The 20,652-nt window shown below is 39.8% G+C and overlaps 1 protein-coding gene across 3 annotated transcripts in view; it reads left to right on the top strand.

The window, feature by feature from the left end:
- The window catches only part of LOC130914986 (histone-lysine N-methyltransferase ASH1L-like), a 48,390-nt gene extending 33,494 nt beyond the window's left edge, over positions 1-14,896 (top strand). For 2 of the 3 annotated variants that reach the window (XM_057834607.1, XM_057834609.1), the window contains exons 6-14: positions 1,769-1,863; positions 1,948-2,021; positions 6,769-6,814; positions 6,894-6,934; positions 7,015-7,085; positions 7,173-7,348; positions 9,926-10,020; positions 10,117-10,267; positions 14,329-14,896. In XM_057834607.1, the coding sequence (XP_057690590.1) occupies positions 1,769-1,863; positions 1,948-2,021; positions 6,769-6,814; positions 6,894-6,934; positions 7,015-7,085; positions 7,173-7,348; positions 9,926-10,020; positions 10,117-10,251 (733 nt within the window). In that variant the 3' untranslated portion in view covers positions 10,252-10,267; positions 14,329-14,896. Of the gene's footprint in view, positions 1-1,768; positions 1,864-1,947; positions 2,022-6,768; positions 6,815-6,893; positions 6,935-7,014; positions 7,086-7,172; positions 7,364-9,925; positions 10,021-10,116; positions 10,268-14,328 lie in introns of those variants that run through there. The other variant, XR_009063036.1, reaches the window with a different exon arrangement.
- Positions 14,897-20,652: the final 5,756 nt, after the last annotated feature.

The following is a 20,652-nucleotide window of genomic DNA, read 5'->3' as shown; positions in this document are numbered from 1 at the left end:
AACATACGAGGAGAACGGAGTTTATTCAACATGGCTATCGCGAGACAGACTGTTGTCAATGACTCGTGTCGATGTGTTTTAGCTCATTTAAAACTGAATTTACCGCGGATTGGAACATATTCTCAGCTCTCCCTTTCGCCATCCGTGTTGCTGTAGAGACGACTTTCGGCGCGCAAGAGTGACGATGCTCGTGAAGAACACGTCACGCAAATAAACAAATCTGATTTATCGATTGACTTTGTACCTACTCGAGATGCTGTGTCCCAGACTTTTCTCTCAGTGTTTGAAAAATACAGGGAGAACAGTCTGGCCGTGCCAGGCAAACACTCAGTTGCCTTGACATTTTTCTGAGTAAGGCCAACGACGTCATGCATCAAGAGAGACAATAGCTAATTAATATGCTCACTCGCCACCCTGTGGTCTGGGGTGTGAATTGCAACCTGTCAAAATGACAGATGGACTTCAGTTTTTTCCGTCACCGTTTTAAAAAAAACGGTCAACGACGGAAACTATTCGGTTAACGCGACCCCTGAGCTATAGCTATATAAATGGCTAAATATACTTCTAAACTAAATAACCAATGCAGAAACAAACATATTAGCTCAAACAGAAACTTACCTTATGTTGGTCTGAACAGGGAGCAACTGGGTTCAGCCATGTTAGACATATGGCATATTCGCCGTGGCCACTGTGGATAAATTGAATCCCTTCATAGTTACAGTAAATCTATTGGGATCACATTAACTCCTTGATGTTTATTTTACCAAATGATGCACATACCAGATCATAGCAGCCTCAATGTTTTTTTTTGTGTTTTTTTTTTTGTTACCATAGTTGCCTATTGTCGCTAATTTGCATGATACATAACATTCTATAGATCATTTTTTTCATTATATTTTTTTTATTTTATATATATATATATATGTATATATATATATATATAGAGAGAGAGAGAGAGAGAGAGAGTATTTTTAACTTTGTCAACTTGATTTAGCATTTACTTGAAAGAAAAAAACAAGTAAAATATTCTTAAATCTGAATTAAAAAAAGAATTGGCGTCAAAGTATTAAATTATGTACTCTTTCTGAATGTGCTATTGGTTTGTGAAATATCAATATTTCTTGTTGAAATGGGGATAAAATGAGCAGATTAGTTTAGCATAACAAATATTGGGTCGGTCGAGCGCAAATTGAATAAAATGTGGCGGTGTCGAAATTGCGATGTAAAAATTAATGATTTCGATGTAAAATCAATCGTTCAGCCCTACATTAATAAAAATGATATAATATGAGTAAAAACATTAAGTTTTAACAAACATACAATTTTGAACTGTTTCATGCTTAAGATAGGTTGAAATGGAAGTGTACCCTTGGTTGAAGTGTGTTATCCAAGTATCTTCTTATTTGATTGTAATCGTGTTTGGAAGTAATATCCTCCTGCTGACGCGAGGATTTGAAATTATGCACTCTGTGACGTCACACTGTGTGCAAAAGTGCAAGTACTCGCCCTCTTCGGTCATCTTTCACGTCCACTACTACCAGGAGCGTTGACCACTGAGCTGTCTACAATCTATACATGTGCAATTGCTGTGGTTTAGTGATATACTTTCGTCGCACGACCAGTACCGGTCTGATATCACTTTTTTTCTGCAATCTAGACTTGCGTCTTGTACGATGTTTTTTCATTTGATTTCCAAAATTTTACAAACCTTTTCGAGGTTCAACATTCCTTTAATTTCATTAAGTTATTGTTTAACCTTTGTTTTCAGCCCCCCTTACCAGTCGCAGGTCTTCTCTAGAGGGAGCACAGAGGACAAACCGAGTGAACGGGAATACAGCCTTTTACCACCACCCATCCACGTTGGTGAGTCTAGAAAATAATGGACGTGAAAAGCAGGGTTTAAAGTCAGCATGACTATTCGTCTAATCCAGTGATTCTTTCTTCCAGGAAAGTACTTGAGAATGAAGAGGATTCATTTCCAGTTACCCTATGATGTCATGTGGCTTTGGCAGCACAATCAGGTAAAACAAAGGTTCAGCATACACACGAGAACATTTAAATCTATTTTTATTATATGTGTGTCAAACTTTTTCTCCTAAACCATCAAAACTGTATGTCCATTTTGATGAGTTTTTTTCAGTAATATATAAAATATCGCAATAATTTTCTTCAAGTGTTGTATCAGAATTAATCGGGATCGAATCGTAACCTGTGAATTGTGATACGAATCGTATCGCCAGATATAAGGCAATACACACCCCTTATTTATATATATATCGTATTGGCCCGAATATAGACAACCCCCGCTTTTTCAAGACTCAAGTTTGAAAAAAAGACTTTTTGGACACCACATTAATTTTTATACAGAAAATAATTACAGTACATCAGAAACAAATGATAATAATATATTTTAGAGAAAAAGCATGTTATTTTGCTATTAAATAATGCAAACTGGTTAAACTGGAGTAGCGGAGAGCTGTCATGACAGAACATCGCTTCAATGATATCTGGCGCCATCTAGCGTCGTGAATGGGTATAACGATATAAGACGACCCCCTCTTTTTCAGTCTTATGTCAATGCAAAAAACATCGTCTTATATTCGGGCCAATACGGTATATATATATATAAGTGACACCTGGCAGACGCCAGTTAAATTAACAATTAAATCAACAAATTAACATTTTGGGTCATGTAGGCCACACTTATATACCAAATGTTAAATTGTGGCCTACATGACCCAAAATTTGATGTCCACATATGTGGACGCAAGGTAATCTTTTTTAAATTAGCAAAAATAGTCTTTTGATCTATAAAATGTTACTTCGAATTCTTGCTCTATGACAGATTTTTTTTTTTACATTTTAGACATGTGCCGATTACTGGTTTAAAGGTACGCCGTGGTATGAAAATATCACTGTTTAGAAACGCCAAAAATTTCCGTCATACAGTCCCTACGGTATTGGCTATTTTTCATGTCCCAAAAATGTACGGATAAATTCCTCGCTTGCAGCTGCAGGGCTCAAACCTCCCCCTCCACCCACCAAACCGATTGTTTCTTAGTGTCAGTGATTCAGCTGTACTACACGAATGGTGGAGGAGGTGAAACTCCTGAATTTTTTCCCTCATCGAAGGAAACGAAATCGCTGGTATGGGAATACTGGCTACAGAAAAGTAACAGACGACGGCGGCTTAGAGGAAGAGGGCCAACCGACTTGTAAAACATGTTTGAGGAGGGTGGCTGCCGAGGAGGCAATACCTCCAATACGATTTCACATTTAAACAAAATGAATGGTTAGTAAACACTATTATGAACATTTCCCACCAACTACAAGAGTTAACTCCAGCGTGTTTAGGGTGTCTAGCGGTGGTGTCTCAATTGATCAGGTCAGGACTCGAACCCGTGCGGCCAGTTAGCGGGAAAGCACGGTAACCACGGCCAAAAGCCCGGGCTAGCAGCCAGTCGCTTCCGTACTCTCTTGAAGGCAATGGGGAGGACGTTTCTTATGCAACGCACCGTACCTGTTACACTTGTTTATCTCAAGGTGTTTTTCATCCTAATATTTAAAATAATTATGATATGACGGCTGCATTAGCATATACAGTGCCTTGCAAAAGTATTCGGCCCCCTTGAACCTTGCAACCTTTCGCCACATTTCAGGCTTCAAACATAAAGATATAAAAATTTAATTTTTTGTCAAGAATCAACAACAAGTGGGACACAATCGTGAAGTGGAACAAAATTTATTGGATAATTTAAACTTTTTTAACAAATAAAAAACTGAAAAGTGGGGCGTGCAATACTATTCGGCCCCCTCGCGTTAATACTTTGTAGCGCCACCTTTTGCTCCAATTACAGCTGCAAGTCGCTTGGGGTATGTTTCTATCAGTTTTGCACATCGAGAGACTGACATTCTTGCCCATTCTTCCTTGCAAAACAGCTCGAGCTCAGTGAGGTTGGATGGAGATTGTTTGTGAACAGCAGTCTTCAGCTTTTTCCACAGATTCTCGATTGGATTCAGGTCTGGACTTTGACTTGGCCATTCTAACACCTGGATACGTTTATTTTTGAACCATTCCATTGTAGATTTGGCTTTATGTTTTGGATCATTGTCCTGTTGGAAGATAAATCTCCGTCCCAGTCTCAGGTCTTGTGCAGATACCAACAGGTTTTCTTCCAGAATGTTCCTGTATTTGACTGCATCCATCTTCCCGTCAATTTTAACCATCTTCCCTGTCCCTGCTGAAGAAAAGCAGGCCCAAACCATGATGCTGCCACTAAGCCTGTCGCAATATGCAATAATTCCATCTATCGCGCGATATATGAAAATGAAGGCGGTAATTTTTCCGCTGCGATTTATCGCCTCGCGTGCACATGCGTGCGCGCGTGCGGCAGACGTGCTGTTAAAAGTTCGGATTCCTCGTTACCAACTGCGCAAAATGCATCTTCGTTCCAAGTCCGGCAAAAACTAGCGCCGGAGCCAATCGTTCCCATTATATCCTGTTGTTCAATGTATACCGGCCGCATCAGTGCTCCGGAGTGACTGTGGACCATCTACAGCGCGCCGGTGTCGTTGACGTGTGGGCGCTCCTGTCAGGAGTGACATTTCACGCGGGTGGCTGTTTTTCGGCACAACGCCGGATATTTACAATGAAGTCCGCCAAAACATTGTTACCGACTAGGCTGCTACGAACAACCTCGCTTTGACAATAAACAGCTAATTGAAATTAAGAGCGCTGTGTCATATGCTGGTGTTGTGTAGTAATGAGCAGACGTGACTTCAGCGGCGCTTGTTAACTTTTTTAATGCGCGCACACACTAGATATCATGAAATGGCACACTAGATGTGCTACGTCCCATGCCATTGGCTACGTGAGCACAGAGTGATTATGGGTTACGTAGTCCATATACTACATCGATAAATTCTAAACTGTCATGACTGAATGGAAGTTAGGAAGGCCAAATCATTCCATACTAGTGACTACAGATAATGTTGCAAATATTGTTAATTCAGTACGTGACACAGATGGATTCGGACCACAAATAGGATGTCTTGCTCATGTAGTAAACCTAGCTGCTAAGAAAGCTGTAGCAATCAACAGTGTGCTTTGCCTCACTTTACAAACAGTAAAGATTGTTCTCAGCACTTTTGTACAAACATTTTTCAGATCAGTAAGAAGTAAGCACATACAGTAAATATTATGCACTAAAATGCATGTTTATATGATGGCAATTTAATTTTTGCTCGCTAGCCAAAAAAAAAAAAAAAAGAAACAAAAAATATAATTGTTATATTTTTTTACGGAGCATTAAATGTATTGAATCGGATCGAAAATCGTGACCCCCGTATCAAAAATCGTAACGAATCGTGACTTAACTGTATCGTTGCATCCCTATGGAACACCATTGCAGAAGCTATGACGGGGAAAAGTTTTCATTTGCCTAAATGCTTAAGTTATTAAGTGCAATTTTTTTCTCTCTCTTTTTTTTAATTTTTTAAACACATTTTATCTATTCTGTGGTGCTGTGCGGTATCAATATTGTTGGTTTTTATTGTTGTTATTGTAAATTGGTTAAAAAAAATTTGGGGGGCGCAATAATATCGCATATCGCAATAATTTATGAGAATCATTATCGCACACTAGTATTTGTTATCGCGACAGGCCTAGCTGCCACCACCATGTTTGACAGTGGGGATGGTGTCTTCAGGGTGATGAGCTGTGTTGCTTTTACACCAAACATATCGTTTTGCATTGTGGCCAAAAAGTTCAATTTTGGTTTCATCTGACCAGAGCACCTTCTTCCACGTTTGGTGTGTCTCCCAGGTGGCTTGTGGCAAACTTTAAATGAGACTTTTTATGGATATCTTTGAGAAATGGCTTTCTTCTTGCCACTCTTCCATAAAGGCCAGATTTGTGCAGTGTACGACTGATTGTTGTCTTATCGACAGACTCCCCCACCTCAGCTGTAGATCTCTGCAGTTCATCCAGAGTGATCATGGGCCTCTTGGCTGCATCTCTGATCAGTTTTCTCCTTGTTTGAGAAGAAAGTTTGGAAGGACGGCCAAGTCTTGGTAGATTTGCAGTGGTCTGATGCTCCTTCCATTTCAATATGATGGCTTGCACAGTGCTCCTTGAGATGTTTAAAGCTTGGGAAATCTTTTTGTATCCAAATCCGGCTTTAAACTTCTCCACAACAGTATCTCGGACCTGCCTGGTGTGTTCCTTGGTTTTCATAATGCTCTCTGCTTTTTAAACAGAACCCTGAGACTATCACAGAGCAGGTGCATTTATACGGAGACTTGATTACACACATTTGGATTCTATTTATCATCATCGGTCATTTAGGACAACATTGGATCATTCAGAGATCCTCACTGAACTTCTGGAGTGAGTTTGCTGCACTGAAAGTAAAGGGGCCGAATAATATTGCACGCTCCACTTTTCAGTTTTTTATTTGTTAAAAAAGTTTAAATTATCCAATAAATGTTATTCCACTTCACGATTGTGTCCCACTTGTTGTTGATTCTTGACAAAAAAATTAAATTTCATATCTTTATGTTTGAAGCCTGAAATGTGGCGAAAGGTTGCAAGATTCAAGGGGGCCGAATACTTTTGCAAGGCACTGTATTAGTGGAAAATAATTACACATTCCAGAATTTTTATGAATGGAGTTCCCCTCATATGCTGTTATGTCAATAATTGATGTAATTTTATCGTGAAATTTACGACGATGACGCTTAAGTTTTTACTTATTTTTTCCCCAATAGCTGCAGAGGCAACCTGCCTTCCCTCTGAAGAGGAAGCGACGCTACTGTTAGTATTACTCTGCACACTACATGTTTTCCAATCAATGTACTCAAATAGGTTCTCATTGTGAACGTCTGGCACGCAGGTCGACTGAAGGAGAGGACTTTTCCCTCTCAGCACCCAGCGGTGAGAGACAATCAAAAGTTGTTGTTTTTTTGGGGCGTACAGCATGCAACCTCAACAATTCATGCCTTTCCCTCACTCAGGAGGAGAGCTCGAGTGACTTGGCCAGCCTCTTTCCTCACCTAGACATGGAGCCTTTGAGCAGGGATGAGCGGTATGCAAATCAAACGGCGAACCACGTTATTGCGCGATCTAAGGCCACATTAATCACTCAAGGCTGATATGTTCCAATGTGGGTCAGGAACTTCGTGGTGAGCCATCGCGTGTTCCTGGTAAGGAACTGGGACTTGGTGAGAGAGCGACAAATCCGACTAAGGATGGAGGGAAGGCGAGAGGGGGATAGTGAGGCTGAAGAAAGGGACTGGCATGTCGTATGCGGGGACGGAGCCAGCACGGATGATAGCCACATCAAGTCAGGTCCATGAAGCAAATGTGTGTGTTAGTTTTTGTTTCTGTAGGTGTCACATGCGCAATACACACATTTTTTACTATATTTAGATATACGTTAGCGGTCGAGTGATGTTTTTTTTTTTTTTTTTTTTTTTTTTTTTTTTTTTTTTTTTTTTTTTTTTTTTTATGAGTAGATATTATTAGTTGTCGTCATGGAGGTTGATAACCAATCTTTGGTGTCAAAGTTTTGAAGATGAAGTCTTATACTTATCTTCATTTAAAGGGGCTATTTCTTTCTCTTCACTGTAAACAAGCACTAATGGGAGTCTAAGGAATTGCACACAAAGGCACTGCTTTAAATAGTTCACGTATGCAATCCCTGTTGGTGAAATGAATAAATTGAATTGATGATAAAATCACGATCTGAGCTTGCACTTTCAAATTCGACTTTTCAGTACAAGCAGCAGAAAGAAAATTACAGCAATTTTGGGTGTTGATTTATAATGAAACTTAAAAACACAAAATTGCATAATGACCATTATCTCACGGCGTGACACAGTCACTGTACATCCAGATGGAGGATTACAGCGTGTGTCGGTTGGAGTAGTATTGCTTATAAAAGTGCCAATTTTATAAAAGTTATTGTTCAATCACTAAAAAGATACCGTAATTTTCGGATTATCAGCCGCTACTTTTTCCCCTAATTTTAAATCCTGCGGCTTATAGTCCAGTGTGGCTTAGTTGTTAATTCATTTGGGTTAATAGGTAATACTTAATTTGACAGTGGCGTCATAAGACTGCCATAAGACCGTCATAATTATGACATGACACTATCATGGGCATTAATGAATGCTTATGAAAAATGTCATTAAGTGTCATCTGGCAAATTGTGTCACGTACTCCATTTATGTCCAGTTTGGACCTTTTACATCCATTCAAAATGGAGATAATTTGCCGGATGACACAAAATGACATCTGTTATAAGCATTCATTAATGCTCATGGCAGTGTCATGTCTTAATTATAATGGTCTTATGGCGCCACTGTCAAATAGTTTTACCAAATACCATAACTAGCAATTAATGAAACATTTGGAACAGTAACTGAAGAAATAATTAGCGCAGGTCATTAATTTTGATTGTTATTTACATCTGTAGCACTGCAATGCATGCTAGGAGGCATGTTGGACGACAACAGTGTTGACAGCAGGTGGCAGCAGAGGTTGACTGTCTCCCCGAAAAGAACAGTGATGGCCAAATGAAGCTTGTTGAAGCAATGAATGCCGCTGTCAAATGAAATATTAACGGTTGAAATCTTTTGGTGGAAATATCCTGTAAGACAGTGACGGCAGCTGCGGTTTATAGTCCAGTGGGGATTATCTTTTAAAAAATGCCCTTTTCGTGTCAAATTTGGTGGGTGGCGGATTATAGTCAGGTGCGCCTTATAGTGTGAAAATATTACTGTAATTAATCTTGTCCACCAATTGGGTCCAGCATCAGTTGGCCACATTAGTCTGCAAGCATATGTACACAGGCATTCGTTGTCATTGATATGAGCATATAAGTGCACTTGTTGAGTGTTTTCATACTTTCACGACCTCAACATGATGTTAATTATTTTAAGGTCTGTCACGCTTTCTTTCTTTAACGTGGGAAGAAATGGAATTTGTATTGGCATTCCATATTGTCTGTATGTGGTAATTATTCCGCGGCTGAGCACTACTCTTGTCTTTACATTTTAAGTGATAAAATCTGTTGTTTAGGGAATACTCACATTTGGCTCGCATTCGGACTGTTCCAGCATTATAATTGGTATTAATTGGTGAGAAAAAGAAAGACTTAAAGACCTTATAGAATTTAGGTAGTGCTCTTCTCCTAAGAAAATTCATTTATCCTTAAGCCTTGCGATTCTCTTTTTGTAAAGCAAAATACTGCTGCATTTTATTTTTGGGTAAATAAACATACATTTTTCTCTTTGTCATCGCAGGTATCATTCTGTGTGGTCGCTACCAAAACATTTTAAGAAAGCCCAAAGAAAAAGCAACCACCGTTTTAATTTTTTTTTAAATTACCATACTATTAACTTTGATATTGATATTTCACTTCCAGCCCTCCCAGTATCTCTGCCAATGGCAGGCAATGAGTTAACAAGCAAGCGCATCCAAAGTTTTTACTGGCACTATACTATATGTATACAACAGAGTTTTAGTGATGATCTGAGTAGATGTGGCTGCTCTGTATTTTTTTTTCTTTAAAAGCATGCTTGTGTGCTGCTCTCACAGCCCACCATGCTCGTTGTTGGCTCGCAGCATCACAGGCTGCAGCACACACTTAAGTAAGTGCTTTTCCAACCACAGAATGCTTATGCACACAGAAAACTCTTCCCATCTCTGTCATCCACTGTTTGGTGTCCAAGATAGCAATCGAGGGCAAATAAGGAACACAAGTTTTCATACAGCACCACAATAGAATAGATTAACCGGACAGATGGAGTTTCTATAAATTAGGTTGAGACATGTTGTCCAGTGAGCATGCCTTCGCAATTCTGTTCTTACTGGATTGCCTTCACTAAAATACCGCCTAACTTGTCTCCGTTCTCTTTCCAGATATTCCAGTGGGGGTGGTGGAGGTGACAATTTCCAGCAGTGACCCCCACCCGGGAAGTCACGACACCCCCGGCTCACTCGCTGCCAGCCCCCGCGTAAGTGCATACATGAATGCAAAGTCTATGATTAATCCAATCTTCCAATTTGCATCAATCAGTAGTAATTGTTTATCTGAATGATGTTCATCGCAGCCCACAGAGAGCCAGAACAGAGTTGAAGAAGATGAGGAGGAGGAGGACGGCGAGCAAGGCAAAGTGGGAGAATGCAGCAGAGAGCAGAGGAGAAAGCGGCTCAATGATTTACTTTTGACCCTACAGCATTCATAAGCTAACACACACAGAGGCAAGTGGAATGTGAGATACAATGAGAAATTTTCTAGTGCTTATACAAGGGCAACATGGCTTTGTTAAAGTTGCAGGAACAAAAAGAACCCATTCAAAAACTTATATAAGGTATACTTGTATGTATTAGAGATGCACGATAATATCGGCCGATAATGGCAATTATGACGTCACACAGATAATCCAGATAAAACTAAATTCAACCGATAATGCAATCCGATAATTATATACTTGATTTAGCCTCCAAATGTGCGCAATCAACAGTTTTGTCCAATTCTGTTAGTTTTAAGATGTTTTTGCTGTGTAATAATGTGATATATGTTAGGAATGACTTACTTTTAAAGGCATTTTTGTGCAACTTGGGTGTTTACTCTCTAAGTAATTGTTGCCAAAAGCTTACCATTACACAATGTCATTGCCATTGTTTAGATGTTGGAATTTACTACTTGTTCACATTTGATGTGGAAATAAATAGCACTAAATTACATTTTTGTACAGTAACATTTGATCTTTGTATACTTTAAAATTTTACATATTTGAATAGAATTATCGGCGTGACATTATCGGTTATCGGGTGGAAGGGGCAGGAAATTATCGCTAATCGATATCGGTTGAAAAATGTATTATCGTGCATCACTAGTATGTATGTGTGTATGTATGTATGTATGTATGCATGTATGTGTATGTATAAGACCTTGAAAAAAATCAATCAGGGTATTAAAAACAAATTCAAGCACATTTTGCTTGAATTCTGTTTTTTTAGGCCATGCTTTCATGCTTTCCTGGTAGAAGTGCTTCAAGTGCCAAGCCCAGCGCCTAATTTATTTTTTTCAATTTATATTTAGTGCGCATATGCAACTGTGCACTATTTGCACCTCTATGTTGAATAATTCTTGTCTGTATATCCTCAGACTTTTGGATCACAAAGATTGAATTCACTTTGCACGACTTCCGTTATATCTCAATACGAGTATGAATCATTTAAGACAAGCGGCAAATGGAAACACTAAAGCATGCGAGGCTAAAAGCTATTTTCATCCTCAACCAGCTTAGTTTCATACTGTCGGACCTTAGACTTGGGCAAATTTAAGATCGAGATCCGATTTTTTTTTTAAATTCAATCTCTGTGATCAATTTTCCCATATTTAATCGACCATGTGCATATGCAAACTGACAGACAGATAAACATACAGTCATTTTCAAAATTATTCAACCCTATCTGCCGTATAGTTTTGGAGCAGATTTGACATGTATTTTTTTCTCATTCATAAATTGATCAAATAGGGACTTAAGTGTGATATAAAGAAAAGGAATTCTTGATTATACATGTCTAAATTTGATCTACCGTAATTTTCAGACTATAATCCGCTACTTTTTTCCCCTCATTTTGAATCCTGCTGCTTATAGTCCAGTGCAGTTTATTTGTTGATTTATTCAGGTTAATAGGTAAAACTTTATTTGACAGTGGCGTCATAAGATTATTATGTCACTAACTCCATTCATGTCCAGCTCGGATCTTTCAAAAGTGAGATCATTTGACGGATGACACAAAATGGCATGGTCTTATGGCGCCACTGTCAAATAAAGTCTTACCAAATACCATAACTAGAAATTAATGAAACATTTGGAACTGTAAATGAAGAAATAATTAGCACAGAAAATGAATTTTGATTGTTTTTTTTACATCTGTAGCACTGCACTGCATGCTAGGCGGCATGTTGGACGACAACAGTGTTGACAGCAGGTGGCAGCGGAAGTTGACTGTCTCCCCCAAAGGAGCAGTGATGGCTAAATGAAACTTCTTGACGCAATGAAGCTTAGAATCCAATTGGTTCAAAGCTTCGTGATGGTTGATTTGATCTTATGACAGTCTTGTGATGCCGCTGTCGAATAAAATGTTACTGGTTAATATCTTTTGATGTAACTATCCCATAATACAGTGAGGACAACTGCGGTTTATAGTCCAGTGCGACAACACAACTGCAGAACATTGACTCAGTGGAGGGAGAAAGTGTGTTCTCCAGTTGGAAACAGCCATTATTTGCACTTTTTGTCAGCCAAAGATAAACAATATTGTAGCGTCGGAAATGACGATGCAAACTTCCACTGTGGTTTTTCTATGGGCCGTAGCTGACACCAAAACAATTCAATGGGCTAACGCACTAAGGGGCAGTTTACATGGTAACGCTGCGACACCAAGACGTATTGTGGAACTGCCTTGCCTTTATATGGTAATAGCGAAACCGGAAGGCGAAGATGCAAACCTTTGGGGCTGTTTTCATGGTGAGGTTTCGGGAATACGACAAATTTCATGTTTGCATTTATATGGTTCAGTCTCCATTCGAACGATGCTGCAATTCCGCGTGAAAACGGTGTAGTATTCATGCCAGGCCCTAGGGGGCAGTACGTATTTACAAGGCGACAGCCAGTTTGGCACTTAATCAACACCATCAACCTCCTCAGACTGTAAGACAAAGTACAAGCCCACTCACTTTTTCTTTTGCTCCAAAAGGCTAAAAATGCAAACATTAAACATATTTAAATTAAAAGTATTATAAAAACAGTAAATTAAAGACAACATTCAGACATGTTCGCTGTTTTTAATGTTTAGTAGCAGGGCTGCGCATGCTTGAAGTGACGTGTGTGAGTGCTGACGTCAGCAATGCGAGAGCTCTCCATTTATATGGTTGCGGAGCAACCCCCGCAATCGAATCCTTGCACTTTGTAGCCCAGATTAAAGATGAAATAAAGCCTGTATGAAAGACACGTTAGCCCTGCATCGACAGTAGTCATAATTAATAGAAACCTAGCCCTCCACAGGGCTAACGTCACGTTAGCAAGGTACAGTAACTCTAATCTTATAATAAGCTGCAACCCTATCAAGCCTGAATAATGCTTCTGCGTTGTGGTGACGACATAGCGACTAGAGCGTCAATGAGCATTCGGTAGTTCTGCGGCAGTGGAACGCCTTGCTCTGTAATTCACCGCCAAGCCACCAGAGGGGTGTGGCGTTGTGTTTGTACGGTTTTGGGGAACTCTTGTCGACTTCCTCTAGTTTTCTTCCGGTTACACACAATACCAACGGAGGTGGAACACTTGAATGTGGATCTTCATCTCATCAACATTTAACAACAAATGTTGATCATACTGTAATGTCTGTAACTAAGCGCGCCTTTAAGAAGCAATCAGACTGTTGAGTGGTGACTTAGCGGGAAGCAAGTAGAGAGGGAGACCAGTGAGAGAGTGAAAGTTAACGGTCACATGTTGCAGCAGTCCACTCTTATTTTGTCACTTGTTTATTTAATTGTTGCCACAATAAAGTGGGGAAGGCCATCATCGACTCTTCTCCTTCTTCCCCCATTCGGGGCTATTACCGTACAAATGTTGAGGCGCAGGCGACGCAGAAGGTTGCGGAGATGGTCGTTAGCACAACAATGTTAGTAAATGGCAGTGATTTCGCGCTGGACCGGAAAGAACAGTCTGAGCGGACCAATCACAGTCCACTTGCGTCACGTCTCCATGCGATGACGTGACACGAAGTCAGAAAATTGTGGAGATGCACGTCAGGCTACGGCGACGGGTCGTAAATCGGGTCTGCCTTGGCAGCATAGCTCTGCCGCAGAAGCATAACTCAGCCTTAAAACATCGTTAACTTTAAGGAGCAAACTCCAGCTGCCGACTGACCAAGAAAAGCAGTAGGAGGGCAAGTGAGAGGCTATACAAGCATGAATCAGAAAAACATAAATATTATTTTTTAAATTAAAAACCCGATCCTTATCACCCGATTTCGATCCTTTGAAAAATGGCGTGATCGGATCGAGATATCCCTAGTGACGACAGTACCCGATACATCTTTTTTGACTTCCGATCTGATTTTTTTCATTTTTTGCCAGTACCCATCGCATTCCAATCTGATACCTATTTTTTAGACCATTAGAAATCACGCAAAAAAAAAAAAAAAAACTCTCCAAGGCAAAACGGATTGACTATCCATGGCAGCCAATGAGTTAATAATGAACAGTTCACAAATTGATTGATAAACACTATCTCCTCTCTACCTAGGCAAGAGTAAAAGGGACCAGGCCTGTTGCAGGACCCATAGACAGATGCTGCTTTTGAAACGCAAAATAAACAACACGCCAGATCGGAGCGACGACGAGAATTTCAAACCATGAGCAAGACATCACGGTGCGCACTGACAGCCGCTGAACCAAGCGCTCTGAAGGGCATCACACCAAGGATGAAACCATGGCAACACATCTTTTGTCCAGGATGAAAGAGAGGGAAAAAAAACAGAGCGAGAATGCGAGAGAGGGAGGATCAACAGAAACAGACCAGCTGAAATTAATTTGCACTAGTGCCCGAGCACGTTAAAGACACTAAAGAAGTATGTGTACGCCCCATAAAAAATAAACTTGATTTGCTCCTTCTAGGGCACCTTAACGCAAACTGGGGAAGAGAACATTCGTATGCCCTTGGTGGTTTTGGACTACAGACTGGGACAAGGTCTCAAATGAAGCTTCCAAAGTCACATTGCACCTGAAGGAAAAGGGAGGAAGCGCACCAGCTTAAAAGCACTTGTTTGGCTTTTCTTCACTTTACAAACCAGTGAATACGAAGACAAGGGAGAGAGGGGGATTAAGGGGGGGGGTTCAGGGGGTGGGTTCTTAGTGATTAGAGGAATTTTGGCACTCATGCAAAAGAATTTCTAATAAGGTTTTAAGAAAGATGTTATTTTTTTGTGTGCGAAAGAAATCTATGAACACTAAGGAATGTTCATTGTGAACTATTTTATTCAAGTATTGCTTCCTGGGAAGAAGGGAAGGTCAATCGTGTCTTTACGTATTTTAGACTGCCTTTGAGAATGTTTTCTTGACAATCAGAATGTCCCAGGGTGTTTAAAACAAAACAAAAAACAAAAAAAGAAAAAGATGGCAAACAGGAAATGCTAAGTAGAAGTGCCATGCTGTATTGTCTCCAAGCAATATCTCTCCTGATAAGGACTATATGATACATTAGTCATGTTGTTTTTTTTGTGTACAGGTTGTTTATTGATTGTTCTCACTTTAGGGGCATTTGACCAGTTCGGACAATACCTAGCATTCAGTTTCATGTACATAACAAAACTATATGAATTATACACAAGAGTTAATCATCATTTTATGTTTTTTAATAGCTGACCAATATATTAGACAGTTCTCATTAGACTATGATTGTATTCCTTTTTTATTTGTATTTTTTAGACATGCATGTTTGTATTGATAAGTGATTTTTTATTTCTTGTGGCTTTTTTTAAAAGTAACAATAAGCCAAGAAAGTGCAATTTATTTGACTGTTTACATATCCTACATATATCCCCCCTTACCTTTTTTAAAACAGTGCATTGCTGCAAGTGGATTATTATAAACTTTATAGCAAAGGTACACCTAAAAGAGTTATCTAGTTTGCATGACTTGTAACCTTTGCCTGCTGCCTCTAACGATGTGTTACTAAAATAAATGTCATAGAAAGATAAGATTATTTTTGTTTTTGCTTATATCCAATAATAAAAACATTTTATGTCATGTCTTGGTGACTCTGAAACGCAATTGCAGTGGCACCTAGTGGTGTTTACTGTTCATTGCTTAGGAAGTGTTTGTCCTCCATAATGACCCGTAATAGAGGACGTGAGCGTTGTTCCAAGGTGTGGGGGAGGGCTGTGGATCACTCCGGGGAATCATTCTCCTCTCTCGCCCTTCAAAAGCAAGCATGGCCGCTATTTATAGCAGCATTCCAAGGACATTTCAAAGGGCATTGATGTGATTTACAAGCGTCCTCTCTCCTTTAAAGACCTAGTTTAATGTTGCTACAAGATACAATATACGCTATTTGTAGAGTGGAAGCAGGTGAATTTATAAAGATGAGATGAAAATGATGTCGTCGTGACAGGTGGATCTGCGCATGCGCATGATATGTCAGCCAAACCAGCACTGGCGGGAAACCTCAGCAGTACGGTTTGTGCTTAGCTTCAGCATAGCAAATTTTTCCATTGAATACATTGATATTTTATAGAGTAGAGTAGCGTTGGTTACCTTTTTCTTTGTTCACATGATACGTTTAGGCCGACTATAGACCCTACTCACCAACGTCACAGATTGACGTGTCGCTGTATCCGGCCCCCATATTGTCCGTCATTGTTTATCCGTATTCTCAATGGTTTCAATTTGTGCAATTTATAGTGCAATTCATGGAAGCCCCGGTGCTTTCAGACGCTGTAAACTCATTGGATGCGTTGCATAAAAGGCGTTATGTGGAAAAGCTTCAGTCTATCCATTCGTCAGATCCATATTTGATGCCTAAATCGATATTTTTCGACCCGCTGTCTTCGTCCTCTCTGCCTGACATCGCCTGACATCTGCTACCCTGATATCTACAACTATCTTGTCCACACAAAATCAGCCTATTCTCACGAAAGTTTGAAAAACTTTAAGAGCAGCACTCTAAGCAACTTTACCCCGTGTGACCCTTTACTTCCAATTTTCTAAAATGGCGACAATCAATAAAAAAATAAAAATAAAAAAAAGTGCGACTGCGATGGCCGACGCTTCAAGGATAGGTGGATATCGGACTATTTCTTCAATAAAACACGCAACAACTGTGTCTGCCTCATTTGCAAAGAGACAGTCGCTGTTTTCAAAGAGTTCGATGTGACGCGATAATGATATTACCGAACAAAACACGCTGACATGTACGACAACATTACAGGGAAGATACGCAGCGAGAAATTATAGCAACTTGAAGCTAGTTTAATTTCACAGCAGCAGTATTTCGCAAGAGCCCGAGTGTCGAAAGAGAACGCCACAAAGACGAGACTGTTGAAATTATGAATTAAAAAAAATAATAAAGCAAATGTGACACACAGAAGGGCTTGCTAAAATTTGTTTAAATATATTGCTTTATGTAAATCAGCCAAGGTAGCCCCCCGCATTTTACCACACCAAATCTGGCCCCCTTTGCAAAAGGTTTGGACCAGACGTTGCGATAAGACTTTTTCGTTGTCTGTCATTTTGACTGACAGTGTCATAAAAATCCGGTCATAAACTATTTTTACCCGTCACTTACATTTTTAAAATGATAATAATGACATATTCAATAGTATTTAGTTTTCATTCATTTTTAATTAATATTCTGTCCGAACAAGCTTAACAAGAGGCAAACAGACAGCGGAGTGCACCAATCAGCGACGGGCAGACGTACCGTTACCAAAGCGACGAGGGCAGGACGAGGGACTTGCGCGCGGAAGTAAACATACGAGGAGAACGGAGTATATTCAACATGGCTAGCGCGAGACAGACTGTTGTCAATGTCTCGTGTCGATGTGTTTTAGCTCATTTAAAACTGAATTTACCGCGGATTGGAACATATTCTCGGCTCTCCCGCCATCCGTGTTGTTGTAGAGACGACTTTCGGCGCGCAAGAGTGACGTTGCTCGTGAAGAACACGTCACGCAAATAAACAAATCTGATTTGTCGATTGATTTTGTACCTACTCGAGATGCTGTGTCCCAGACTTTTCTCTCAGTGTTTGAAAAATACAGGAGAACAGTCTGGCCGTGCCAGGCAAACACTCAGTTGCCTTGACATTTTTCCGAGTAAGGCCAACGACGTCATGCATCAAGAGAGACAATAGCTAATTAATATGCTCACTCGTCACCCTGTGGTCTGGGGTGTGAATTGCAACCTGTCAAAATGACGGATGGACTTCAGTTTTTTCCGTCACCGTTTTAAAAAACCGGTCAACGACGGAAAATATTCGGTTAACGCGACCACTGGTTTGGACACACCTGTTTAACTGATGATCCGTAGACGAGGCCAGCTTCTTTCACTTGGTACCAGCTAAATATTATTCAAAATGTAATGATGGTGGAAGAAATAAGCATCTTGAATTTGAAACTGTATGTTGTCGGCGATTAGCCTCGCAATGATCTTAATTGTGGTTGTCAGCCCAAAACCCTCTAAATATATATTAAATGCATCTTACCAGATATAAAATTACTACTACATAATCCGTGGTAATAGTTTGGAGCCCAGTTTTCTCGTCGAATTGCAGCAGTCCATCCCGCTCTCCTCTCCGGGTCTCTCGGAATACGGTAGAACTTCAAGTCTCTCCGTCTATCTTCTCTGTTATTGCAACCAACCGCCACACACGCCTTCACCATTTTGATTATTAATGTTAAAGAGTAGAAAAACACGCCATAATAGGAGGAATTTACGTAGCGATAATGGGTCAACACGACGAGTTGACGGACAATATGGCGCAGAGGCGTGGTTGTGACGTCATGTGAGTAGAGGCTATAGGTGTTGAAAGAATCGTTTTACGAGATGATATTGTAGGGACACATACGCATTGTCTGCTTTTTTGCAGGTCTTGGCCATCCAATTAATGTTTCATAGGGTAAGTGCCTATTTTGGTAATTAAAAAACAAAAGATAAAAACCTGGCGTTCATGTACGCGGCCATCACAGTTTGGGCCAACCTGTTGGCCTCAATATTTATTAACATTTGGTATATGACGGAAAACACTCAGGTGACTTGAAGTTGCGCTCTGTGACCCCCAATTTGGCCAAATTTCAAAATTGTCCAATATGCATGTGTGATATATCATTGGAAAGCTTAAAATCTCAATTTTTGGGGGGAAGAAACATTTTGGACAGGAGGGCTTTTTTTCCCTTTTTTTTTTTAACAGCAAAACCCTATCTGGTGGTAAGGGCCTGCGAGAGCAGAATTACTGACGCCATGACTTTAACGAGATATTATCGCGTACTTGTTTCGATCCAAAAACTCCATGTAGCATGTATCACTGAGTGTCAAGGCACAGCTGTGAATGGCCAAAGCTGGATTTTGGGGAGATTTTATGAGTGAAATATAGTAATATAACAATGGTCGCGATGCTGAAATCGCAGACTTCAAGGAGTGGTCGAGATTTTCTTTTTCATATATTAACCCTTTTAAATGCAGGCACGGGGAGAACATGCAAAATCCAAACCCTTGTTCTCAGAACTGTGAGGCGGATGTGCTAACCACTCAGCCACCGTGCCGCCCAAGCTAGAAATGACATTTAAAATAATAAATACAATTACTTACCTTGTTTTCATGGCTGGATTGAAACAAAAACGGTTGCGCGACGTCTGTAAACGGGGGTTTCCAGTGTAAAACGGGCAAATTAAAAATAGTTTGGGGGCTTAATGCGCTATGGCAGCATTTACACATATATTTTTCTATCAAACACAACAGTTGTTTTGGCTTAAAAAACAGCCGTTTCTTTTAAAGAAGAGTGCAAGAGCAGAAAATGCTAGGTCACTCTTTTCACCTCGTCTGTTTTCCGCCATATGCATGTGGCCAACATGGCCCAAAATCTGATGTCCATGCAAGTGGATGGCAGGTCTCAATAAATACTTTATTTTTAATAATAAAAAACGAATACAAATATTTGCATTTCAAGCATTCATATTAACTTTTTAAATAAAAAAAAAATGATTTAACAAAATTAATATACATTTCAAGCTGTTTTTTAAATATTTGATTTAAAAAATGAAAAATAAACATAAAAAAGCTTTTAAATATTTTTAAAATAGACGAGAATATTTACCATGATCTCATTGCGTGTCATGGACAGTGATAGATGCCCAACTACTTTAAACTGGAAGGACTGGCTCTGAATATTTATCTTTCAGTGCCACTGACAGCTCAAGACGTCCAACAATGTTGGCTCCCAGTCAATGTGGTTTGGACATTTTGCCCTGCCAATGGCACTCAAGGAGTTTAACCACTTCAGACCTACATTTTTTCAGCTGGGCAAAAAACTACTCAAACACAAACTGCATTTTTGTGTGTGTGTGTCAGTTGCGTTTGGTCAGCCATTTTCAAAGAGCCAAAAAAGGCAAACAGGGCGTGCCAAACCTCATAATTTGATTTAGATGGGTAAAGTTTCATCCAATTATCTACCAGAAGTGGCAACAGCAACTAAATAGTAACAGAGTAATAGTGGAAGTGGGACATTATCGACACGTCCTCGCATATAAACCATTTTAATTCTGCTTTTTTTCTCTGGTAATCTTTCAAAAAAGAACATGCCGATCTAACACTGCTGCTATGGAACTTTTAGAAAGGACTCTAGACATCACGACCTATGAACGATGTTTTCTTCATACGTTTCCCGAAACCAAAAACTCGGAGGAAAAAATGCGGAGAATAGATCAACTTGAACAGACGTCCGAAAGACCAGTTTAACGCCAGCTAGGTGAAGCCATTCACATATCATATTCAGTAAACATTTTGTTAGGGGCCATAGTCCTTCAGAGGACGAAGAGGTAAGCCATTTTGATATTTTTACTTATTTTTCAGCGGG

This window comes from Corythoichthys intestinalis, chromosome 4 (genome assembly GCF_030265065.1).
Source record: "Corythoichthys intestinalis isolate RoL2023-P3 chromosome 4, ASM3026506v1, whole genome shotgun sequence".
NCBI lineage: Eukaryota > Metazoa > Chordata > Actinopteri > Syngnathiformes > Syngnathidae > Corythoichthys > Corythoichthys intestinalis.
The sequence above is the reverse complement of the archived record's forward strand: the minus strand, read 5'-3'. Positions and strand labels throughout refer to the sequence as shown.